The 17,811-nt window shown below is 55.0% G+C and overlaps 1 protein-coding gene across 5 annotated transcripts in view; it reads right to left on the bottom strand.

Annotated features, from left to right (window-relative positions):
* HTT (huntingtin) overlaps positions 1 to 17,811 on the bottom strand; it is a 124,235-nt gene that overhangs the window by 29,187 nt on the left and 77,237 nt on the right. For all 5 annotated transcript variants that reach the window (XM_021100445.1, XM_013978501.2, NM_213964.1 and 2 more), the window contains 5 exon segments: positions 16,665 to 16,787; positions 16,149 to 16,384; positions 15,093 to 15,235; positions 7,202 to 7,406; positions 1,472 to 1,613 (listed from right to left, as the gene is read on the bottom strand). In XM_021100445.1, coding sequence (XP_020956104.1) covers positions 1,472 to 1,613; positions 7,202 to 7,406; positions 15,093 to 15,235; positions 16,149 to 16,384; positions 16,665 to 16,787 — 849 coding nt within the window.

Raw genomic sequence — 17,811 nt, 5'->3', positions numbered from 1 at the left:
CAAAGGCCGAAGTGGTGGGAGGGCAAAACAAATCCCAGGCGGTGGCCCTCCCGGCAAATACCTAGCGGTTGTGCTCCGACAACCCACAAGGTGGAAGCAGACCTCACAGGGCCCCCACCCCAACCGCGCTCTGCAGCCGAGGTGGCTCAGTCGGGCCCCTGGGAAGTGTGACCCTGCGGCACAGCAACAGGGACAGGGGCTCACGTCAGATTTGTAAGGAGCTGAGAAACACAGACTTAAAATTACACAGGTTGCCTTTTCATCACAACACATAACCCTAGGCAGAAACTGGAAAATGAGACCAATTTTCTGGTTAATGATCAACCCTTTCCATATGGGATAACTGGATAGGATTAACTTTTGTAAAGTCAATACTTTCTTGCTTTTCTGTGGAAACAGCATTATTTAATTACATCAAATTGTTTCTCAAAAGTGGAATGAGACCAGAAAACCATGTCCCCATCAAGCATGTAAAGCGAAATGTTGAGTATCAATAAACTGCTATCAGAGCAACAAGATCTTTGTCCCAACAAGCAGCTCAGGCGACGTGTACTGCTTGGACGCGCTGCGGCGTGACAGCGGCGAACCCAGCCCCGTGTCTGCACCAAGGGGTGGCAGCGTCCCCGGCAGTCTGGAGAAAGCACTGAGTCCCCCCCACAGGGTAAATGGTGGGCTGGCTCTCTCTGAGTAACACAATTAGATTCCACCTCTTGTGGACTTAGTGGGTTTACACTTTCTGTGTTAAACAAGAGATGCTGGTTTTATGGTCAAAAGCTCCGCAAAAGGTTTTATTTTTTTAAAAAAAAAGAATGGCATTTGAGGAGTTCCCGTCGTGGCACAGTGGTTAACGAATCCGACTAGGAACCATGAGGTTGCAGGTTCGATCCCTGGCCTCACTCAGTGGGTTAAGGATCCGGTGTTGCCGTGAGCTGTGGTGTAGGTTGCAGACGAGGCTTGGATCCCATGTTGCTGTGGCTCTGGCGTAGGCCCGTGGCTACAGCTCCAATTTGACCCCTAGCCTGGGAACCTCCATATGCCACGGGAGCGGCCCAAGAAATGGCAAAAAGACCAAAAAAAAAGAATGGCATTTGAATAGGAATCTATTTTAAAACACAATTAACATCAAATACCTTTTCCACAGACTTTTAAATCAGAACCCCACTCAGCCAAACGTGTGGCTTCTTTGTGTTATTACTGTTATGCTACTGCTTCCCTGAGACAGCAAGCGTGCCCAGCACCTGGCAGGACGCGGGCAATCACTGGACAGCCGCCTGAAGTTTCTGCGGACAGGCCTCGACCCCCAGCATGCACACCCCGCCTGGCTTCTGCTTCTGCATCAGAGCAGGAGTCGGCTTTAACTGCAGTTTCCCCTTCTGAAGGAGGGGACGGTGCAGGTCAGTCTCTAGAAGCATCATCTACATGGGCCGCGGCCCAGCCCTCAAGCCGCCACCACTCACACTTTCAAACTTACGACGTAATCACAGAAGAGAATCAGGGCCCCTCTTCGTACGATTTCTCTACTGCACATTCCCAGTCTGGAAGCCGCGTCGGAGTCCTCGTCTTCTCCAGACATCTGGGGACCAAGCGACTTGGTGCTGGACAGACTGCGTCTTCTAGAAGGAGCAAGGGAAGCTCTGAAAGCATTCCTGAGACGGCAGCTGGCTTCTTTTCAAACCCTGGAGATGGTTACTGCTCAGGCCCAGTTCCAAAGCAGACACTTTAAATACCGCCCACGAGAACGAGTGCGGGCACCATACACTCGCAGGTATCTAGTTCTGAGCCACGATAAAGCGCACATGGAAACAGGGGATTTAGGAGTTCCCATCATGGCACAGCGGAAACAAATCCAGCTAGGAACCATGAGGGTGCGGGTTCAATCCCTGGCCTCACTCAGGGGGTTGAGGATCCAGTGCTGCTGTGAGCTGTGGTGCAGGTCACAGACGAGGCTCAGATCCCACGTTGCTGTGGCTGTGGTGTAGGCCAGTAGCTGTAACTCCAATTGGATCCCTAGCCTGGGAACCTCCATATGTGGCCCTAAAAAGAAAAAAGACAAAAAAAAAAAAGAAAAGAAAGACAGACACAGAGGATTTAACAGGCAGAAGACTGAAATGCTTGACTGAAAGGCAAAATCCACCATAAAGCCGCACATTCAACCGGCACTCTCACTGGAGAGCTCTCACTGGCTGTGTCTGACGGCACGGCTGTGGCTTCTGGAATTCCCAGCTTCAGCTGGCCCTGAAAGCTGTCAAGGGCCACGAGAAAACCTCTGTACTTCGGTAATTTACGCTTCAATCACCAACGAATAGTTACAACCCTAAACACACCCAAGCGACTGCGAAAATGGCAACCCTGTTTAAAAGCATTTCTGCAAAATGACCCCCAGTGAAGGCCGTCCCTCCCTCTTTGCTTCTTCTCACCCTGCCCTTCTTCCTCCTAAGGAGATGGGAACTGCAGGCCCTGAGACTCTCAGTTCCAGCCATGATGCTTAAGACACAGCAGTTGACAGACAAAGAGCCCCTCTGACGGGAGGGTGAATGCGACAATACACTCCCCTTGGCAGCACAGAGCCTGCACCTCCACCAAGGCTTAGTGGAGTCCGACATGATGCCGGGACAGAAATACCCTGAAATGCGTCAACTCTTCCTGTTAAAACCTCAGGATTTAGAAGAGAACTGGTATACAAAAAAAATTCGGAGTTGGCGTCGTGGCTCAGTGGTAACAAACCTGATGAGTATCATACCACGAGGACGCAGGATCAATCCCTGGCCTCGCTCAGTGGGTAAGGATCTGGCGCTGCCGTGAGCTGTGGTGTAGGTCGCAGACATGGCTCGGATCTGGGGTTGCTGTAGCTGTGGTGGAGGCCGGCGGCTGCAGCTCTGATTAGACCCCTAGCCTGGGAACCTCCATAAGCCGCCAGTGTGGCCCTGAAAAGACAAAAATACAAAAATACAAAAAAAAAAAAAAAAAAACCAACCAAGAACATTCAAAGGATCACAGACCATGGTAAGTGGGATTTCTTCTAGGGATGTGAGGATGGTTTGACATCCATAAATCAATGTTAACAAAATGAAGAATAAAAACATGATCATCTCAATAGATGCAGAAGAAGCATTTGACAAAGTTCAACACCCGTTTATGACTGAAACTCCAGGATGCACCTCAGCGTAGCAAAGGCCACATGAGACAAGCCCACGGCTCACATCATGCTCGATGGTAGAGAGCTGAAAGCTCTTCCTCTAAGATCAGGAACAAGAGCAGGATGCCCACTACCCGCTTTCACTCGACAGAGTATGGGGAGTTCTAGCCACAGCAATTAGGCAAGAAAAAGAAATACAAGGCATTCAGATCAGAAAAAAGTAAAACTGTCACTACTTGCAGATACAGGATACCATCCACAGAAAACTCTGAAGAGTCCACTTAAAAACTGTTAAAAGTAATCAATGAATTCAGTAAAGCTGCAGGGTACAAAATCAATACACAGAAATCCGTGGTATTTCTATACTCTAGCAACACGCTATCAGAAAGAGAAATTAAGAAAACAATCCCAAAGCTCCCGTCATGGCTCAGTGGTAATGAACCTGGCTAGGATCCCTGAGGATACGGGTTCAATCCCTAGCCTTGCTCAGTGGATTAAGGATCCAGCGTTGCCATGAGCTGTGGTGTAGTTCACAGATGTGCCTCGGATCTGGTGTTGCTGTGGCTGTGGCATAGGCTGGCAGCTGTAGCTCCAACTGGATACCAAGCCTGGAAGCTTCCATATGCCATGGGTGCAACCCTAAAAAGCAAAAAAGAAAAAGAGAGAGAGAGAAAGGAAGGAAGGAAGGAAGGAAGGAAGGAAGGAAGGAAGGAAGGAAAAACAATCCCATTTACAACTGCATCAAAAAAAAAAAAATACATTGGAAATTTAATCAAGGAAGTGAAAGACCTGTACACTGAAAACTATAAAACACTGATGAAACAAAAGAAGACACAAATAAATGGAAAGATATTCTATGCTCATGGACTGAAATAATGAATATTGTTAAAATGTCCATACTACCAAAAGCAATCTACACATTCAATGCACGCTTATTCAAATTCCAATGGCATTTTTCATAAAACTTGAACAAAAAATTCTAAAATTTGTATGGAACTACAAAAGACCCTGAAATAGCCAAAGCATTTGAGAAAGAACAAAACTGGAAGTATTATGATCTGATTTCAAACTACACTACAAAGCTATAATAATCAAAGCAGAATGGCACTGACATAAAAACAGACAGACAGATCAGTGGAACAGAACAGAGAGCCTAGAAATAAACCTATGCTCATACGACAGTTTAAGCTTTTTATTTTATTTTATTGTCTTTTTAGGGCCACACCTGAGGCATATGGAGGATCCCAGGCTAGGGGCTGAATCAGAGCTGCAGCTGCAGGCCTACACCACAGCCACAGCAACCTCAGTTCCAGGAAAAGATGCTTCCTTGCCTACAATACACACACATTACTAGAGGTCTTGATAATGTATTTGACAACAGAAAGCCCTGAGAACTATATGTGGCACTTTAGTGTGTTATAAGTACCACTGATCTATGTAAATGGTCTTTACTGATACATTTATTATTGAGTGAGGGACAGATATGAATCAAATCACCAAATAAATGTCAAATTACAGCCTCAACATGTCTCAAAAGAGAGGCAGAGGTTGGGGTGGGAGCAGACAGTGAGACTTCACCAACTGAAGAGAAATCAGGAGGCTTTCGTGAGGAAGTACTGATTGGGCTAAGAACCCAGAAGCAATGAGTTTCCCATATCTGCTAGTATATGGAGAGAAATCAAGAAGCTCTAAGTTAACGCTAGAAAGCTTGCAAAAAAAAAAAAAAAAAAAAAAATCAATATTATAAAGCCAATGACTGCCAACTCCAGAATGACCCTCCCTTCCGTAGGGGTCACCCACGCCCCCGTCCACACTTCCGGTATCTCTATTTCCCTCCAGAGCAACCTTCCTGACTGCCCTAAAAGTCACTTTAAATGCTCCTCTTCCAGGATCTTCTGTCCTTGATTTTAACTTAGCAAACTTCCAAGCCAATAAAAAAGCTGAAAGAATAATCAGTGAAGAGTCGCATACGCTTTACCGAGATTCGTCTACCAGTGTGGTGCCACCTTTGTGCTCAGGCATGCAATCTACACACACTACACGTCTGCACCTACACACACACCACACACGCCCTCTACACGTGCACACACTACACACTTGCACTTACTCCATACACACACAAGTGCACACACACTCTACACACCTGCACATACACACTCTACACTGGCATTTTTTTGGCTACGCCATTAGTTATCTGCAGGTGAAAAGACTTCACCCCTACATGCCTCACCAGGTGTCTCCCCCTAGAACTACTTATAACCAAAAGCTACAGGTTTTGAAGAGGTGACAAGAAACGTACCTTGTGGTGCCCATGATGGCCTTTCTGGCGGTGTCGCCCCACCCCCAGGTCCAGAATGTAATCAAGGACACAAAACTGCACTCGTGTGTCACACTCTTACGTCTTTTCCCACAGGCACAGTTTGCCATCCTCCATGACACTGACACTTCATCAGACTGGGGTCAGCCCTCTGTTTCCTCTTGAACCCACTCCAGGCTGGCCTCTGCCCTCACTGCCCACCACAGGTCAAAAGGCAGAGGAGGAGGAACGTGGCGGGGGAGCAGAGCAGCACTGGCTGGGGTGTCCATTGGGGAACCGGACGCCTCTACCCACTAACGCCTGCTGGGATCAGCAGCTAAGTCAGCACCCGCCCCACCCACTCTTGCCCGGAACAACTCAACCCTGGGCATCCCTAAGAGTCTGCTGGGGAGACTGGACACACAAGAGCCCAGGCCCCCAGCCCTGGAACGCCCAGCCCCTAGCCCCACAGTGGACTGGAACAAGCCCCTTGGTTGCTCTGAGGCACAACGTCAGGGCCTCAGGGTCTCAGGGCTCAGAGCACAGTCCCTGGACCAGAGCACTGGCCTCGCCCAGGGGCCTGGCAGAAAGGCAGCTATTTGCTGAAGGAGAATCTGATGGTATCCAGCTCCCCAGGTGCTGTGCATGCGCAGAGCAGAAGCACTGGAGCAGAGGACACGGCGCCTCTGGTCCCGACCCCCACATGCTTCGGTCCTCGTGCCAGGCTCTCGAAGCCTCTCGGCTGCTTCCACATGCATCCTCCTCGTCACTGTCAGCACCTGGGCAGGAACCAGCGGTCCTGCTCGCTCTGCGCTGCCACACGGCACGGCACAGAGCAGAGGTGTAACAGTGCCTGCTCACATCAGCCTCTTCACCTGAGAGCAACAGGCTGGCCGGCGTGGGCCCCGCGCCCTCAGCTGGCCAGCCCCTCCAGCTCACCCCTACAGCCCTTGCAGCCTCTTATTCCCAGAGCTTCCTCTTCTGGCCACGGGCTCTGGAGTCTTCCAGACACTGCACTAAGGACTGAGCCCAGGGGTGGGCATCAAGCTTTTATCTCACCTACGTGCAGATGTCTGAGAAGAGAATGCTTAGAAATGGAGACTTAAACCTCATCACTTTTTGCAAAAAGAAGGCCACCCACAATCAGATGCTTACTTTGCGAAAGACAGAAAAGAGGGTATTTCTAAGTAGTTCTGAAATGCTGCTAATTACCCCATTATAGAAGAATAACCAGAACCACATTTAACTTATAATGAAGTTAAGATGTTGCAACATGTCTGGCTCTGGAGACAATTTAAGGACGAGAACCCAGCTGGAGGGCACAGCATGACAAGAGTGTCCCGTGAGAGGGGACACTGCCAAAGACCCTGTGGAAGAAAGCACACGTGGAGAGTTCCCGTTGTGGGGCACCGGAAACGAACCCAACTAGGATCCATGAGGATGCCGGTTCGATCCTTGGTCTCGCTCAGTGGGTCAGGGATCTGGCGTGGCTGTGGCTCTGGCGTAGGCCAGCAGCTGCAGCTCCGATCAGACCCCTAGCCTGGGAACCTTCATATGCCACGGGTGTGGCCCTAAAAAGCCAAAAAAGAAACAAAGAAGCCACCCGTGAGAAGCAGCGGCTCTCAGGAACGCCTGTCGTCGGACTACATCTTCTCACAACGGAGTGTCCATGAAAGAGGGACGGACGTGCGGCAGAACCTCTAAGCCTCGTGACAGCTGGCCAGGGCCCAGCCCACGGAGCCAGGGCCTCGGGGAGCGAGCGCTCGTACCTGGGGGTCTGCTGCACCTCTGCCCACCAGCGGTAGTCGGTGTGGCTGACGAGCAGCAGGATCTGACACCAGAGCAGCACGAGGGCCGGGTGGGTGGGGACCATGGCGCGCACCCAGGCGTTCAGGCGCTCCAGGCCGTAGAAGGCGCCGTCCGCGCCGTCCGTGAGCAGTCTGGAGGCAGCTGCCGTGACTCTCCGGAACATCCCTGGGAACAAACCAGAAAGAAAACTCACTCCGGGGAATGTCTTGGTTGCTGACCGTGGAGCTCCGTGAGGCTCTTCCGCGAAAGCCGTGCTCAGGACCTTCCCTACGTGGACGCGATCAGAGCAGCTGGCACGGGGGAAACTCCCACTTGACATTCGGCTTCTGAACGGGGCAGCCACGGAAGCGGTGTTCCTGCCCGCCCACGTGTGCCCACCGGCGAGACCAGGCTCTCCACGAGCCCCGCGCCAGGGCCTCCCTGGTGCTGGCAGCGGCCAGTGCTCAGCTCCTCAGGCCGCTGTACCCACGACCCAGGGCTCCGCGGACTTGAGCCGCAGCCGCGTGGGCGGGAGGGCGGGGCCGGGCCGGGCCGCAGGCTCCTGAGGGCGCCCCCACGGGGCAGGACACCCAGCTCGGCCCCCCACGTCCCAGCCAGGCCCCGCCCCAAAGTCTCTCCCCAGCATCCTCCTCGGGACCTGGAAAGATGCCCTGGAACTCACGACTTGGTTCTCCCCTCGCCAGGCCTACGTGGACACGAGGCCGGCGCCACACGCCTGTCTCTTCACCGCACCACGGCTGCACACAGGCCAGTCCTCGTCCCAGGCCCTCGGAGACATGGGCACACGTGAAGCACTCGGACAGGAGCTGGCATCACGCTGAGTCAAAATCTTACTTCCCATCTAAATTTCAACACACCCAAACACAAAAGGGTCCTAAAACAGGCAAAAATAGACTCTCTGCTTCATGACTGGTGACACCGACAACTGGAGGCACGGGGGGGCGGGGGGCTGGCAGAAGCCCGCCCGGCAGAGCCACCCCACGGAGAGCTTCCCAGGATCACCTTCGCCCCGCCCGTCTCCTGGGTTCTCGACGTCACTGCGGCTTCCGCACGGCCGCCCTCAGCCCGCCAGCCCTGGCCGGTCTTCCTCTTGATTTTCTCCATGAATCTCGTATGTCCAGTTTCACTGATTTCTGCTCTAATTTACTTCTTTCCCTCTTCTTTTTTTTTTTTTTTTTTTCCTTTTTGCCATTTCTTGGGCCACTCCCGCGGCATATGGAGGTTCCCAGGCTAGGGGTTGAATCGGAACTGTAGCCGCCGGCCTACGCCAGAGCCACAGCAACGCGGGATCCGAGCCGCGTCTGCAATCTACACCACAGCTCACGGCAACGCTGGATCGTTAACCCACTGAGCAAGGGCAGGGACCGAACCCGCAACCTCATGGTTCCTAGTCGGATTCGTTAACCACTGCGCCACGACGGGAACTCCCTTTCCCTCTTCTTACTTTGGATGTAATTGCTCTCTTAGTTTCCTACGGTGGAAGTTCACATCACTGATTTTAGATCTTTATTTTTTCATTTTTGGCTGTGCCTGCAGCATGCGGCCATTCCCTGGCCAGGGACTGAACTTGTGCCACAGCAGCAACAAGGCCAGATCATGGGCCTCTTACCACGTGGGCTCCTGGCAGGGTCGTGGACACCAGGAAGGAGGAGGAGCTGCGCCAAAGGAAGCCTGGGGCCAGGCCGTGGCGCGGGGCCCGAGACCGCAGCTGTGGAGCTTTACGCACAGGCAGCAGGAGCCGAGGGTGGAGCTGCGGTCGAGGCGGCTGAGCATCGAGGCTCAGGCTTTAAAATCAGGCTGGGGCTCTGCCACGACGACCCTGCCACACGTCCTACACCCGTGGCGCTCTGGTCTCCTGTGTGTACAACGGAATTGAGAGCAGTAGCTGCTCACAGGCTGCAACGGGACAAAGCATACAGCCCAAGTGAAGGGCGAGGACAGCGTCCTAACAAGCAGGAAAGAAGGGTGGGCAGAGGGGACAGGAACTTAGGGGGGACAACGACACTGCCGACCATGTCACAAGAGGAGGAAGGCGGGGCAGACCAGCTATGCCAGGTGTGAGTCCAACCTTAAGTGTGAGTATGAGGGGCCGGCAGGACAAGCGGCATGTCTGAAGGAGGATGGACCCGAGAGACTAAGGTGGCCAGAGTAGTGACAGGACCTGGGCAGTTACAAGAGTCCCCTCGGCAGCAGTAACCCAGACAGGTCACAAGGCAGTGGTGCCATCGGGGGGAGAGAGGCAAGGGGAGGGGGCCCGAGAGGCGGAGGGAGGAGAGGAGAACAGAGAGGCTACGGACAGAAACCAGAGCCCAGGACACTCAGCGGACAAAAGACAGTCCCTTCAATAAACGTGCTGGGAAAATCAGCCCTTCACGTGCACAAGAATGAAACCAGAGCCCTATCTTACAGGGCTCACGAAACAAACTCAAAATCAATTAAAGACTTGAATGCAAGACCCGGAGCCATAAAAGTCCAGAAGAAAACACCGTGGGAAGCTCCCTGACATCAGTCTTGGCAAGGATTTTTGGAGCTGGACATGCAAATAGCCAAGGGCACATGACAAAGAGCTTAACATCCTTCATAATCAGGAAAACACATGCAAAACCACACAGAGATCCCACTGCATGCCCATCAGAGTGGCCATCACTAAAGGACAAGAAATGATCAACGCTGACGAAGACGTGGAGCAAAGGGAACACGTGCACACTTCTGGTGGGAACGTAAGTTGGTGCGGCCACTGGAAAATAGCACGGAGAGCTCCTCCAAAAACGGAAACTTGAACGCCGTGTGAGCTGGCAACCCTGAGGGTACAGATCTGAACAAAGTGAAATCGCCAACCCAGAGAAAGGTATCGGCACTCCCACGGTCACTGCAGCTCTGTCCACAACAGCTAAGATGGGAGACGACCCGCGTCTACTGAAGGATAAACGGATAAAGATGATACCGCACACACACAGAAAACCGTGAATGGAAATACTACTCAGCTATACAAAACAAAATCCTGCCACGTGCAGCAACACGGGTAGACCCTGAAGGCACTACGCTAAGAGAAGCAGTGAGAAAAAGACGACCCCTGCGTGATCTCACTCACACACGAAATCTGAAACAGCACAGATACCGCGATCCCACGGACGGCCGCCAGAGCTGAGGGGTCGGGCAGCAGGGGAACGGGTAAAAGTGGCCAAAAGACACAAGCAACTCCCAGGAACACAATGGGATCGACTCAAGAAAACTCAGCTGAAGCCGAAGGCAGGACAGGACCGTAGGGGAGCTCTCAACGTCAACTGCCCCAGACGGGAGGCCACGCGCACCTACCCAGGGTCCCCGACTTTACCGTCCGGCAGGGAGAAGGCCCTCCCGGAAGCCCAGCCAACCCGACTGCAGCAGCCCAACCACCGGGCGGCCTCCACGCTCTGGCCCCTCGGCTCCTGCGATGGACTCTGGCTGTCACAGCTCCTCCCAAGCCCCCCTTTCCCTAAGAAGGCAAGTTCCCAGTCCTTGTTCTGGATCTGCCTGCGGCCTGCTGTTGTTTGCATATTCCGAATTGCAATTCCTCTGCTATTTCCAAATAAACTCACGTTTGCTGGTGACATAACCAGCCGTGACCACGGCTGACAGAAGGTAGCTCTGTGGGTGTGCCGCTCAGCAGGACGCCTGCGGGCAGCACCACTGTGCCCTGTATCTGAACGCTGCTAAGGGAACAGACCTCACACCACGAAGAAAAATAGTTTGGAACTCGGTGAGGTGATGGATGTTGGCTGAACCCCCTGTGGTGATCATCTCACAAAACACATCATTAGGCCGCCCCCCCCCGGACCTTGCACAGTTAGGAGTATGTCACAGCTCAGTGAAGCTGGGGGAGGACAGAAAGTCACACACACACAGCTGAGGCTGGAAAGAGGCGCCTATCGGGAGGTCAAGCAGCAAGGGAGGCTCCGCAGGAGACTGTCCACAGAATCGGGCTGCGGGGCCGGGGACGCCCACCGGTGCCGCCTGCAGAGGCATTTCTGGTAACGCGATCAGGAGGCAAACAGCTGAGGAAGCAAAGAAGAGCTCTCGACGCGCCAGCTATAAAGGGCTGACAGTCATTTGGACAAGACACCCACGTCCTGCAACACGACCACATGGGGTACGCCACGCGGACTGCGTGAGCAGGTGCAGCAGACACTCGCAGACACACGGGAGGCGCCGATCGTGGGAGAAGCAGACACAAGAGGGGGTGGGTGGGGACAAACCCCAGCCTCACTCAAGCACGAATCCGAGTTAACGTCCATCTTATCACTGGAGGAAGACCCACTGTTATCACTCTTTCCTCGTAATCCCTTTGGCCCATCCGTCAAGTGGGGACACAGACCCTGTGGAAGGTGGGAGAGCTCTGCCTGCAGGGAGGGAGCGAGACGAGAGGGTCGGGAATGACGGGCGGCGGCGTGAGCATCAGATGGCGGAGAGGGGCGCGCGGCAGAGACTGGAGAACACGCGGGCTGTCGGGAAGCCTCACTGCGGCCATGGGCCACAGGACCTCTGCCCAGCCATGCCTGCGACCAAGGGACACTGTCAGCCCTAACCCTCGGGCTCCACCTCCTGCTTCTACCTGGTCTGTCTCAGGGGAGAGGCTGGGGAGCGGTTACCCAGAATTCAAAAAACGGGACCAGGCATCCCCCTTGGCGATTGTGTCTATGCTGCACTGATCGGAAAGAGGCAAACGACTGTGGGACTCACCCCCCTTGTCCCCAGAGAGGACCGAAAGTTAGAGGTCAAGGCCGTTATTCAGACGAATTCCTGTTTCAAAAATAATACTTGAAAAGGCCTCGATTTCCCGTGGAAGGTAAAAGTTTTTGTCTAAGCAAGGCGTAAACAGCAATTACCAACCTCAGAGGCTAAAGGCCCCTTATTCACATAAAAGCACAAGACGATTTCGATTTTATCTCACATCCAACGCAGCAATTCTGCCCCCTAGTGTCTAAAAGAAATGCCGTCAAGATCGACAAGACGGAAACGGACTCTTACACACACCCGTGCACCCTTACCTACAAATCCTCAACCATGTCCAGAGACACAAGGGGTGAGATCCAGATGCCCTGACACCCAGCCCGGGCTCCTGAGCAGAGTGTGGCCTCTCAGTGCAGCGGTCCACGCTCGGCTGCTCAAGTTTAACTGAAATGAGATCACGTACAAAGCTCCTCGGTCCCAGCGGCCACATTCCCAGGGCCCAAAGGGCACAGGCGGGTGGAGCAGCTGAACTGGCGCCGCCACATCGCAGGACGCTGGCCTGGGCAGCGCTGCGACCAACTCCGAAAGCCCTCCCCCGACTCTGGGGAGAGGGAGAGGAAGGCAGAGCAGCGGGGAGCGAAATCCTCTCACCGGTGCCGGAGGCCAGAGGGCGGGGCCTTATCCAGGGACGCAGAAGGCGGTCCTGAGAGATGAGCCAGCAGCCTTCCGGTGTCAGGTCCAAGCCAACCGACGGCAAATACTAAGTAACCAACATACTAAAAAGTGCTCCCTGTTCACACGGCGGAATTATTTCTGAACCTTCACGCTTATTACATGGGTCAGTGGAGCATAAACCAAAGGCCTTCAAAAAGAAGGCTGTTTGGATGTTGAGTAAACAAGGTGCCTGAAGCCACACTCCGTTATCAGAAGCGAATTTTAGCCAGGGCGCTGTGCCGAGGGAGACAGCAGTTACGGGAAGCAGCCACGGAGGGGCACTGCCCCAGCCTCCAGGCCACAGGAGACGCGGGCCCTGACGGCCTCCTCAGCCGCCCGCCCCCGGGAGCCCTCGCCCCTCAGGCTCCCAGCGGCTCGCAGCAGGAACACTCTGGCCTCCGGCAGCCTCCACGGAGAACCTGCCCTGGCCGCCCAGTCCTGTGCTTTCACTTCCCCCTCAGGAGGTACCAAGGCGCATGGTGACGTGTCTGTATCAGCTGCTCCACTGGACTCAGCCCCACAGAGGCGGGAATCACATCAGCTCTACGGCTGCCTCTCCCCCGTGGAAGTGCTGCCCACCTCACCTGGCCCAGGCCGGCCAGGCCCCCAGGGGCTCCCACGCCACCCACAGCACTCACACGGGGCGGGGACCACAGGCGGCCAGAGGCCGCCCTTCCTGCCGGGCGGAGGGAGCCCATCAGAGAGCAAAGCCACCACGGGAGAGAGAGCCGAACACCGACTTTCAAGATGCGGCAACACGACTCAACCACCAGAGGCACCACAGCTGGAGACGGCACCTGCCCCCCACCTCCAAGAGCTCAAACCATAACCCCTCTGGCTCTGGTGGAGGAGAGTCCTAGCCCTGCACCTAAAGCTGCCAAGCACAAACCATGCCATGGTGTGCAGACTCCACCCCATCAGCGGCTGGCGTCCGCTGCCTCCGTCAACTCGGGTCTCGCCGTTGGCCCCGTCTGGTTACCTCCGCGGCCTCCAGTTTGCCTTCTGTCAGCTTCAGATATTACTGCACAACCCTCACAGCACCTAGGCGAGGTCCCCGTGCCCCTTCCAAGTTCCTTTCTTGCCCTGCCTTCCGCCTGCAAGTGAAGTTGGTCAGCTTCCCTTCCGTATTTGGCAGAACGGCAGTCACTTCGCGCCGTTCCACAACCATAATCAAGTAAACAACCTTCAACGTCGTCCTCACACGTTAACTGAGAGCGGAAAATCAAAGCGCACTTGCGTCACGACTACGTCAACAGTTTTCGAAGCCAGGAAGCCCCTAAGGATGACGTCTCCTTCCACGGGGCCTTGCTCGGGACCCCAGAGCCACCTGAAGGAGAATCTTTTTATTTTATTTTTTAAATTACTTCGCTTTTTTTTAGGGCCGCACCGGCAGCATATGGGAGTTCCCAGGCTAGGGGTGGAATGGGAGTTCCCAGGCTAGGGGTGGGAGTTCCCAGGCTAGGGGTGGAACAGGAGCTGCCGGCCTACGCCACAGGCACGCAGGCCCTGAGCCACATCTCACAGCAATGCTGGATCCTTAACCCACTGAGTGAGGCCAGGGATCGAACCCGTGTCCTCGTGGTTCCTAGTCGGGATGGTTGACCGCTGAGCCACAAAGGGAACTCCAAAGGAGAATCTCTTTAACGTCAAGGCCTCAATCAGATCAGCTCTTGTAAATCAACCATGTTTTGATTTGCTTCATGTCTGGACCATAACTTCCCTGCTGTTTGTTTTTCCTAGAGATTAGAATTGCTTTTCTTGCTGAGAGAAAAAGATACGTCCGTCTTCCAGATTCTTGCTTATTTTATCTAAAGTCTTACTTTCATCTAAAGTCCTCCATGTTCTTGGGAGTTCCTGTTGTGGCTCAGTGGTTAATGACTCCGACTAGGAACCATGAGGTTGCAGGTTCAATCCCTGGCCTCACTCAGTGGGTGATGGATCTGGTGTTGCCGTGAGCTGTGGTGTAGGTTGCAGACGTGGCTCAGATCCTGCGTTGCTGTGGCTCTGGCGTAGGCCGGCGGCTACAGCTCGGATTGGACCCCTAGCCTGGGAACCTCCATATGCTGTGGGTGCGGCCCTAAAAAAACAAAAAGACAAAACAAACAAACAAACAAACAAAAGAGTCATACCTCTTGAAAAGGCCCTACCGTGGGCTGGCTGCTTCCTACGCTTTTGCTACCAGGCCTGGGATCCTGGCACTTCTCTCTGGAGTGTACCATCTTTTCTAACCCACAGTCATATGTAAAGGTAAGCGAAAATTTTGACCTTCCGAATCTTTGAAACGGGAAGAAGATCCCAGGTTTACTGTCTTCACCCGCAGAGAATTTTCAAGTACCCACTGAGCAGAGCCGGGCTTGCCCTGGGCAGCACGGTTCCTCCTCCCTGAGAGGCGCAGCCGGGGTGTACAGGTGAGTGCGATGCACCTACCAGACTTGAAGATGTGGATCAGGCACATGAGCAGCGTGCCCAGCTCCTGGCAATAGAAGGTATGCTGCTGCTCGCTCACTTCCACCCGCAGCCGCTTGGTGACGATGTCTTCCAGGAGGATGCCCACCAACTGGAGCAGAAACCTGCAGAGGACGGGAGAGGGCGCCGATGAGGCCGCAGCCACCGCAGAGGCTCCTGAGAGCGATGTGTGCGGGAGACCCCGGTGCAGGAGCATGCGAGGGAGGGGCCTGCTCGGCACCACCCCGGACGCAGCCCTGCCCCTCTGCCTCCCACTCCCTCACTTAGGAGGCGGCGGTCATACCACCTGCCGTGGCTGTCAGGGGGATGAAATGACCTGTAGGGTTTCTCTAAAGCTTGACAAAGCCACCACAGGCGTTTCACCTCTCACCACTCAGCCACCTGCTAAATGGAGCGGCCACAGGCTGCCCTGCTAAAGCTGCAGACAAAGCGGGGCCATCCGGGCTCCCTCTGTGACTTTATCTCCACGAGCACAATGGCAGCTCAACCAATGACCAGCCAAGGTCAGCAACCCGGCAGGAGGGAGCGCATTCTCGGAACGGCTCCCAGGACGCTCGCCCAAGGTTCCGGCTCTGCCTCAGTGCACGCCTGAGTCCACCAGGTACCCACACCCGTCCCGCGGCAGGCCCCGCCCTGCAGAGGTTCCAAGCATCCAAGGGCGGAGAGCACGAGGGGAGCGCGGCAGGAGAGGCTGTGACTGCTGACGGAGTGCAGGGCGGCCAGCACTCGGTGGGGCAAAGTGATGGTCGCACGTTCTCCGGAGGCCACGCACGCCCTTAGCGCCTGCCCCACCACGGCCACGGGGGACCGCGTGCAGTCTCTCGGGAGGGGCTGGGACAGGATGTGACAGGGTGAGCAGAGGAGGAGGACCGAGGGCGGGAGGCGAGGCGGGCTGGGCGAGGAACCACCCCGACAGCCCTCCCCGCCCAACCTGCGGGGCTGGAGCAGACTCACTGGCCCCAAGCTGCAGGACAGCGTGGGGACACAGCAGGGCCACGGCTCCGAGGCAGAGCGTACCTTGAAAAGGTTTCTTCCGGCAGATTCTTCCCCTGTCTCCCCTCGCTGTGCTCCTCCGGGGCTGAGTCACTGTTCCCGCCTCTTAGCCGGATGATCATCGGGCAGGAGATCAAGCTCGGGGAGAAGGAGAGCTCCTGAATCCGGGACAGCACGATGTCCTCCGTTGACTGGGAGATGAGCACCCTCAGGATGGCCAGGATGCCCGACACCCAGAGCTGGACGGTGCTCACAGCGGCCTGCGGGGGAAGCGAGCGACCGCTGCAGACAAGGGGCCGCAGGACCGCCTGCCTGCCAATTCCACTTAGGAAAACTGCCTGATTTCACCCTTCTGCCACGAAACCTCTCCATCCCTGGCCCTCACAGTGCGGGCCCAGGCGAGCAGCATCAGCAGCCCCGGGAACCCGTTTCAGGGCACAGTCTCAGGCCCCACCCTGGCCTCTGCAGGTCCCGGGGACCGGGACGCCCCTCTGGACCTCAGCCTGAACCCGAGGAACCGCCCGGAGGCCAGACACTCACCAGCGAGTCTGGAGTGAGAAACATAGTCCGCAGCAGCATGTCCACGGGGCGGAGGGAGGAGGGGGCCAGGACCTCAAACAGCGTGTTCAACACCCCGAGGGCGTCGTGCGAGTCGATGTGCATCTGGTGCAAAGACACGTCACAGCCGTTTGCCAAGGGGAGCGCCGCCTACGCCGCCCCTGACGCCGCCCCCGCCACCGTCACCGCCACTGCCACCACCGCCCGTCAGCAGCAGCCCGCACTCGCATGCGTTTTCATTTTAGTAGGGAACCAAGAAAACGTGTCATAGAACCACCCCGAAACAGCTAGTTTCCACAATGGAAATGCTTTCCTTTCTACTGCTATTGAACAAGCCGTACGTGCTTCTGTAAAGACGCAAATACACGAAAGGCTGGTACCACCCGGCAGCGCCCCACCACCTGCACCACGGACACGGGAGCCAGGCTCTCACGTCCCTCACACGCCCACCCCTACCCCGACGGGACAGCCCGTCTCCGCTCCTCCGTCCCCCGCACCCCCGCCCCGCCAGCTCGTAAGGAATGTTAGCAAATCCGTGGGTTTCTCCTGGCCGTCCTCCCCTTCCCTACACGTGTAGAGGGGTTTTCAAGGGGTTTTGAAACACCGTATTATAAATACCTCTGGGTTTTTCTCTTAAAAGCATAATGAAAAAAACAAACAAAAAAAAAAACAAAAAAAACAAAAAAAAAACACCCATAATGGAGAACTCCCAAGAGAACAGGTTTTAAAACCGAACATTCTGGAGTTCCCGTCGTGGTGCAGTGGTTAACGAATCTGACTAGGAACCATGAGGTTGCGGGTTCGGTCCCTGCCTTTGCTCAGTGGGTTAAGGATCCGGCGTTGCCGTGAGCTGTGGTGTAGGTTGCAGACGCGGCTCGGATCCCGCGTTGCTGTGGCTCTGGCGTAGGCTGGAGGCTACAGCTCCGATTAGACCCCTAGCCTGGGAACCTCCATATGCCGCAGGTGCGGCCCAAAGAAATAGCAAAAAGACAAAAAAAAAAAAAAACCCGAACATTCTTTCTAAAGGGTGCAAAATAGTCCAAATTGAATCTCCACCAAAATGCCTTCACCCCCGCCCACGGAACGCCAAGCTCAGGCCTTGGCCTCCTGCCCCATCTCCCCAGGACCA

The sequence above is a fragment of the Sus scrofa genome, chromosome 8, assembly GCF_000003025.6.
Source record: "Sus scrofa isolate TJ Tabasco breed Duroc chromosome 8, Sscrofa11.1, whole genome shotgun sequence".
Lineage (NCBI taxonomy): Eukaryota > Metazoa > Chordata > Mammalia > Artiodactyla > Suidae > Sus > Sus scrofa.
This window is presented reverse-complemented; position numbering and strand designations above follow the sequence as displayed.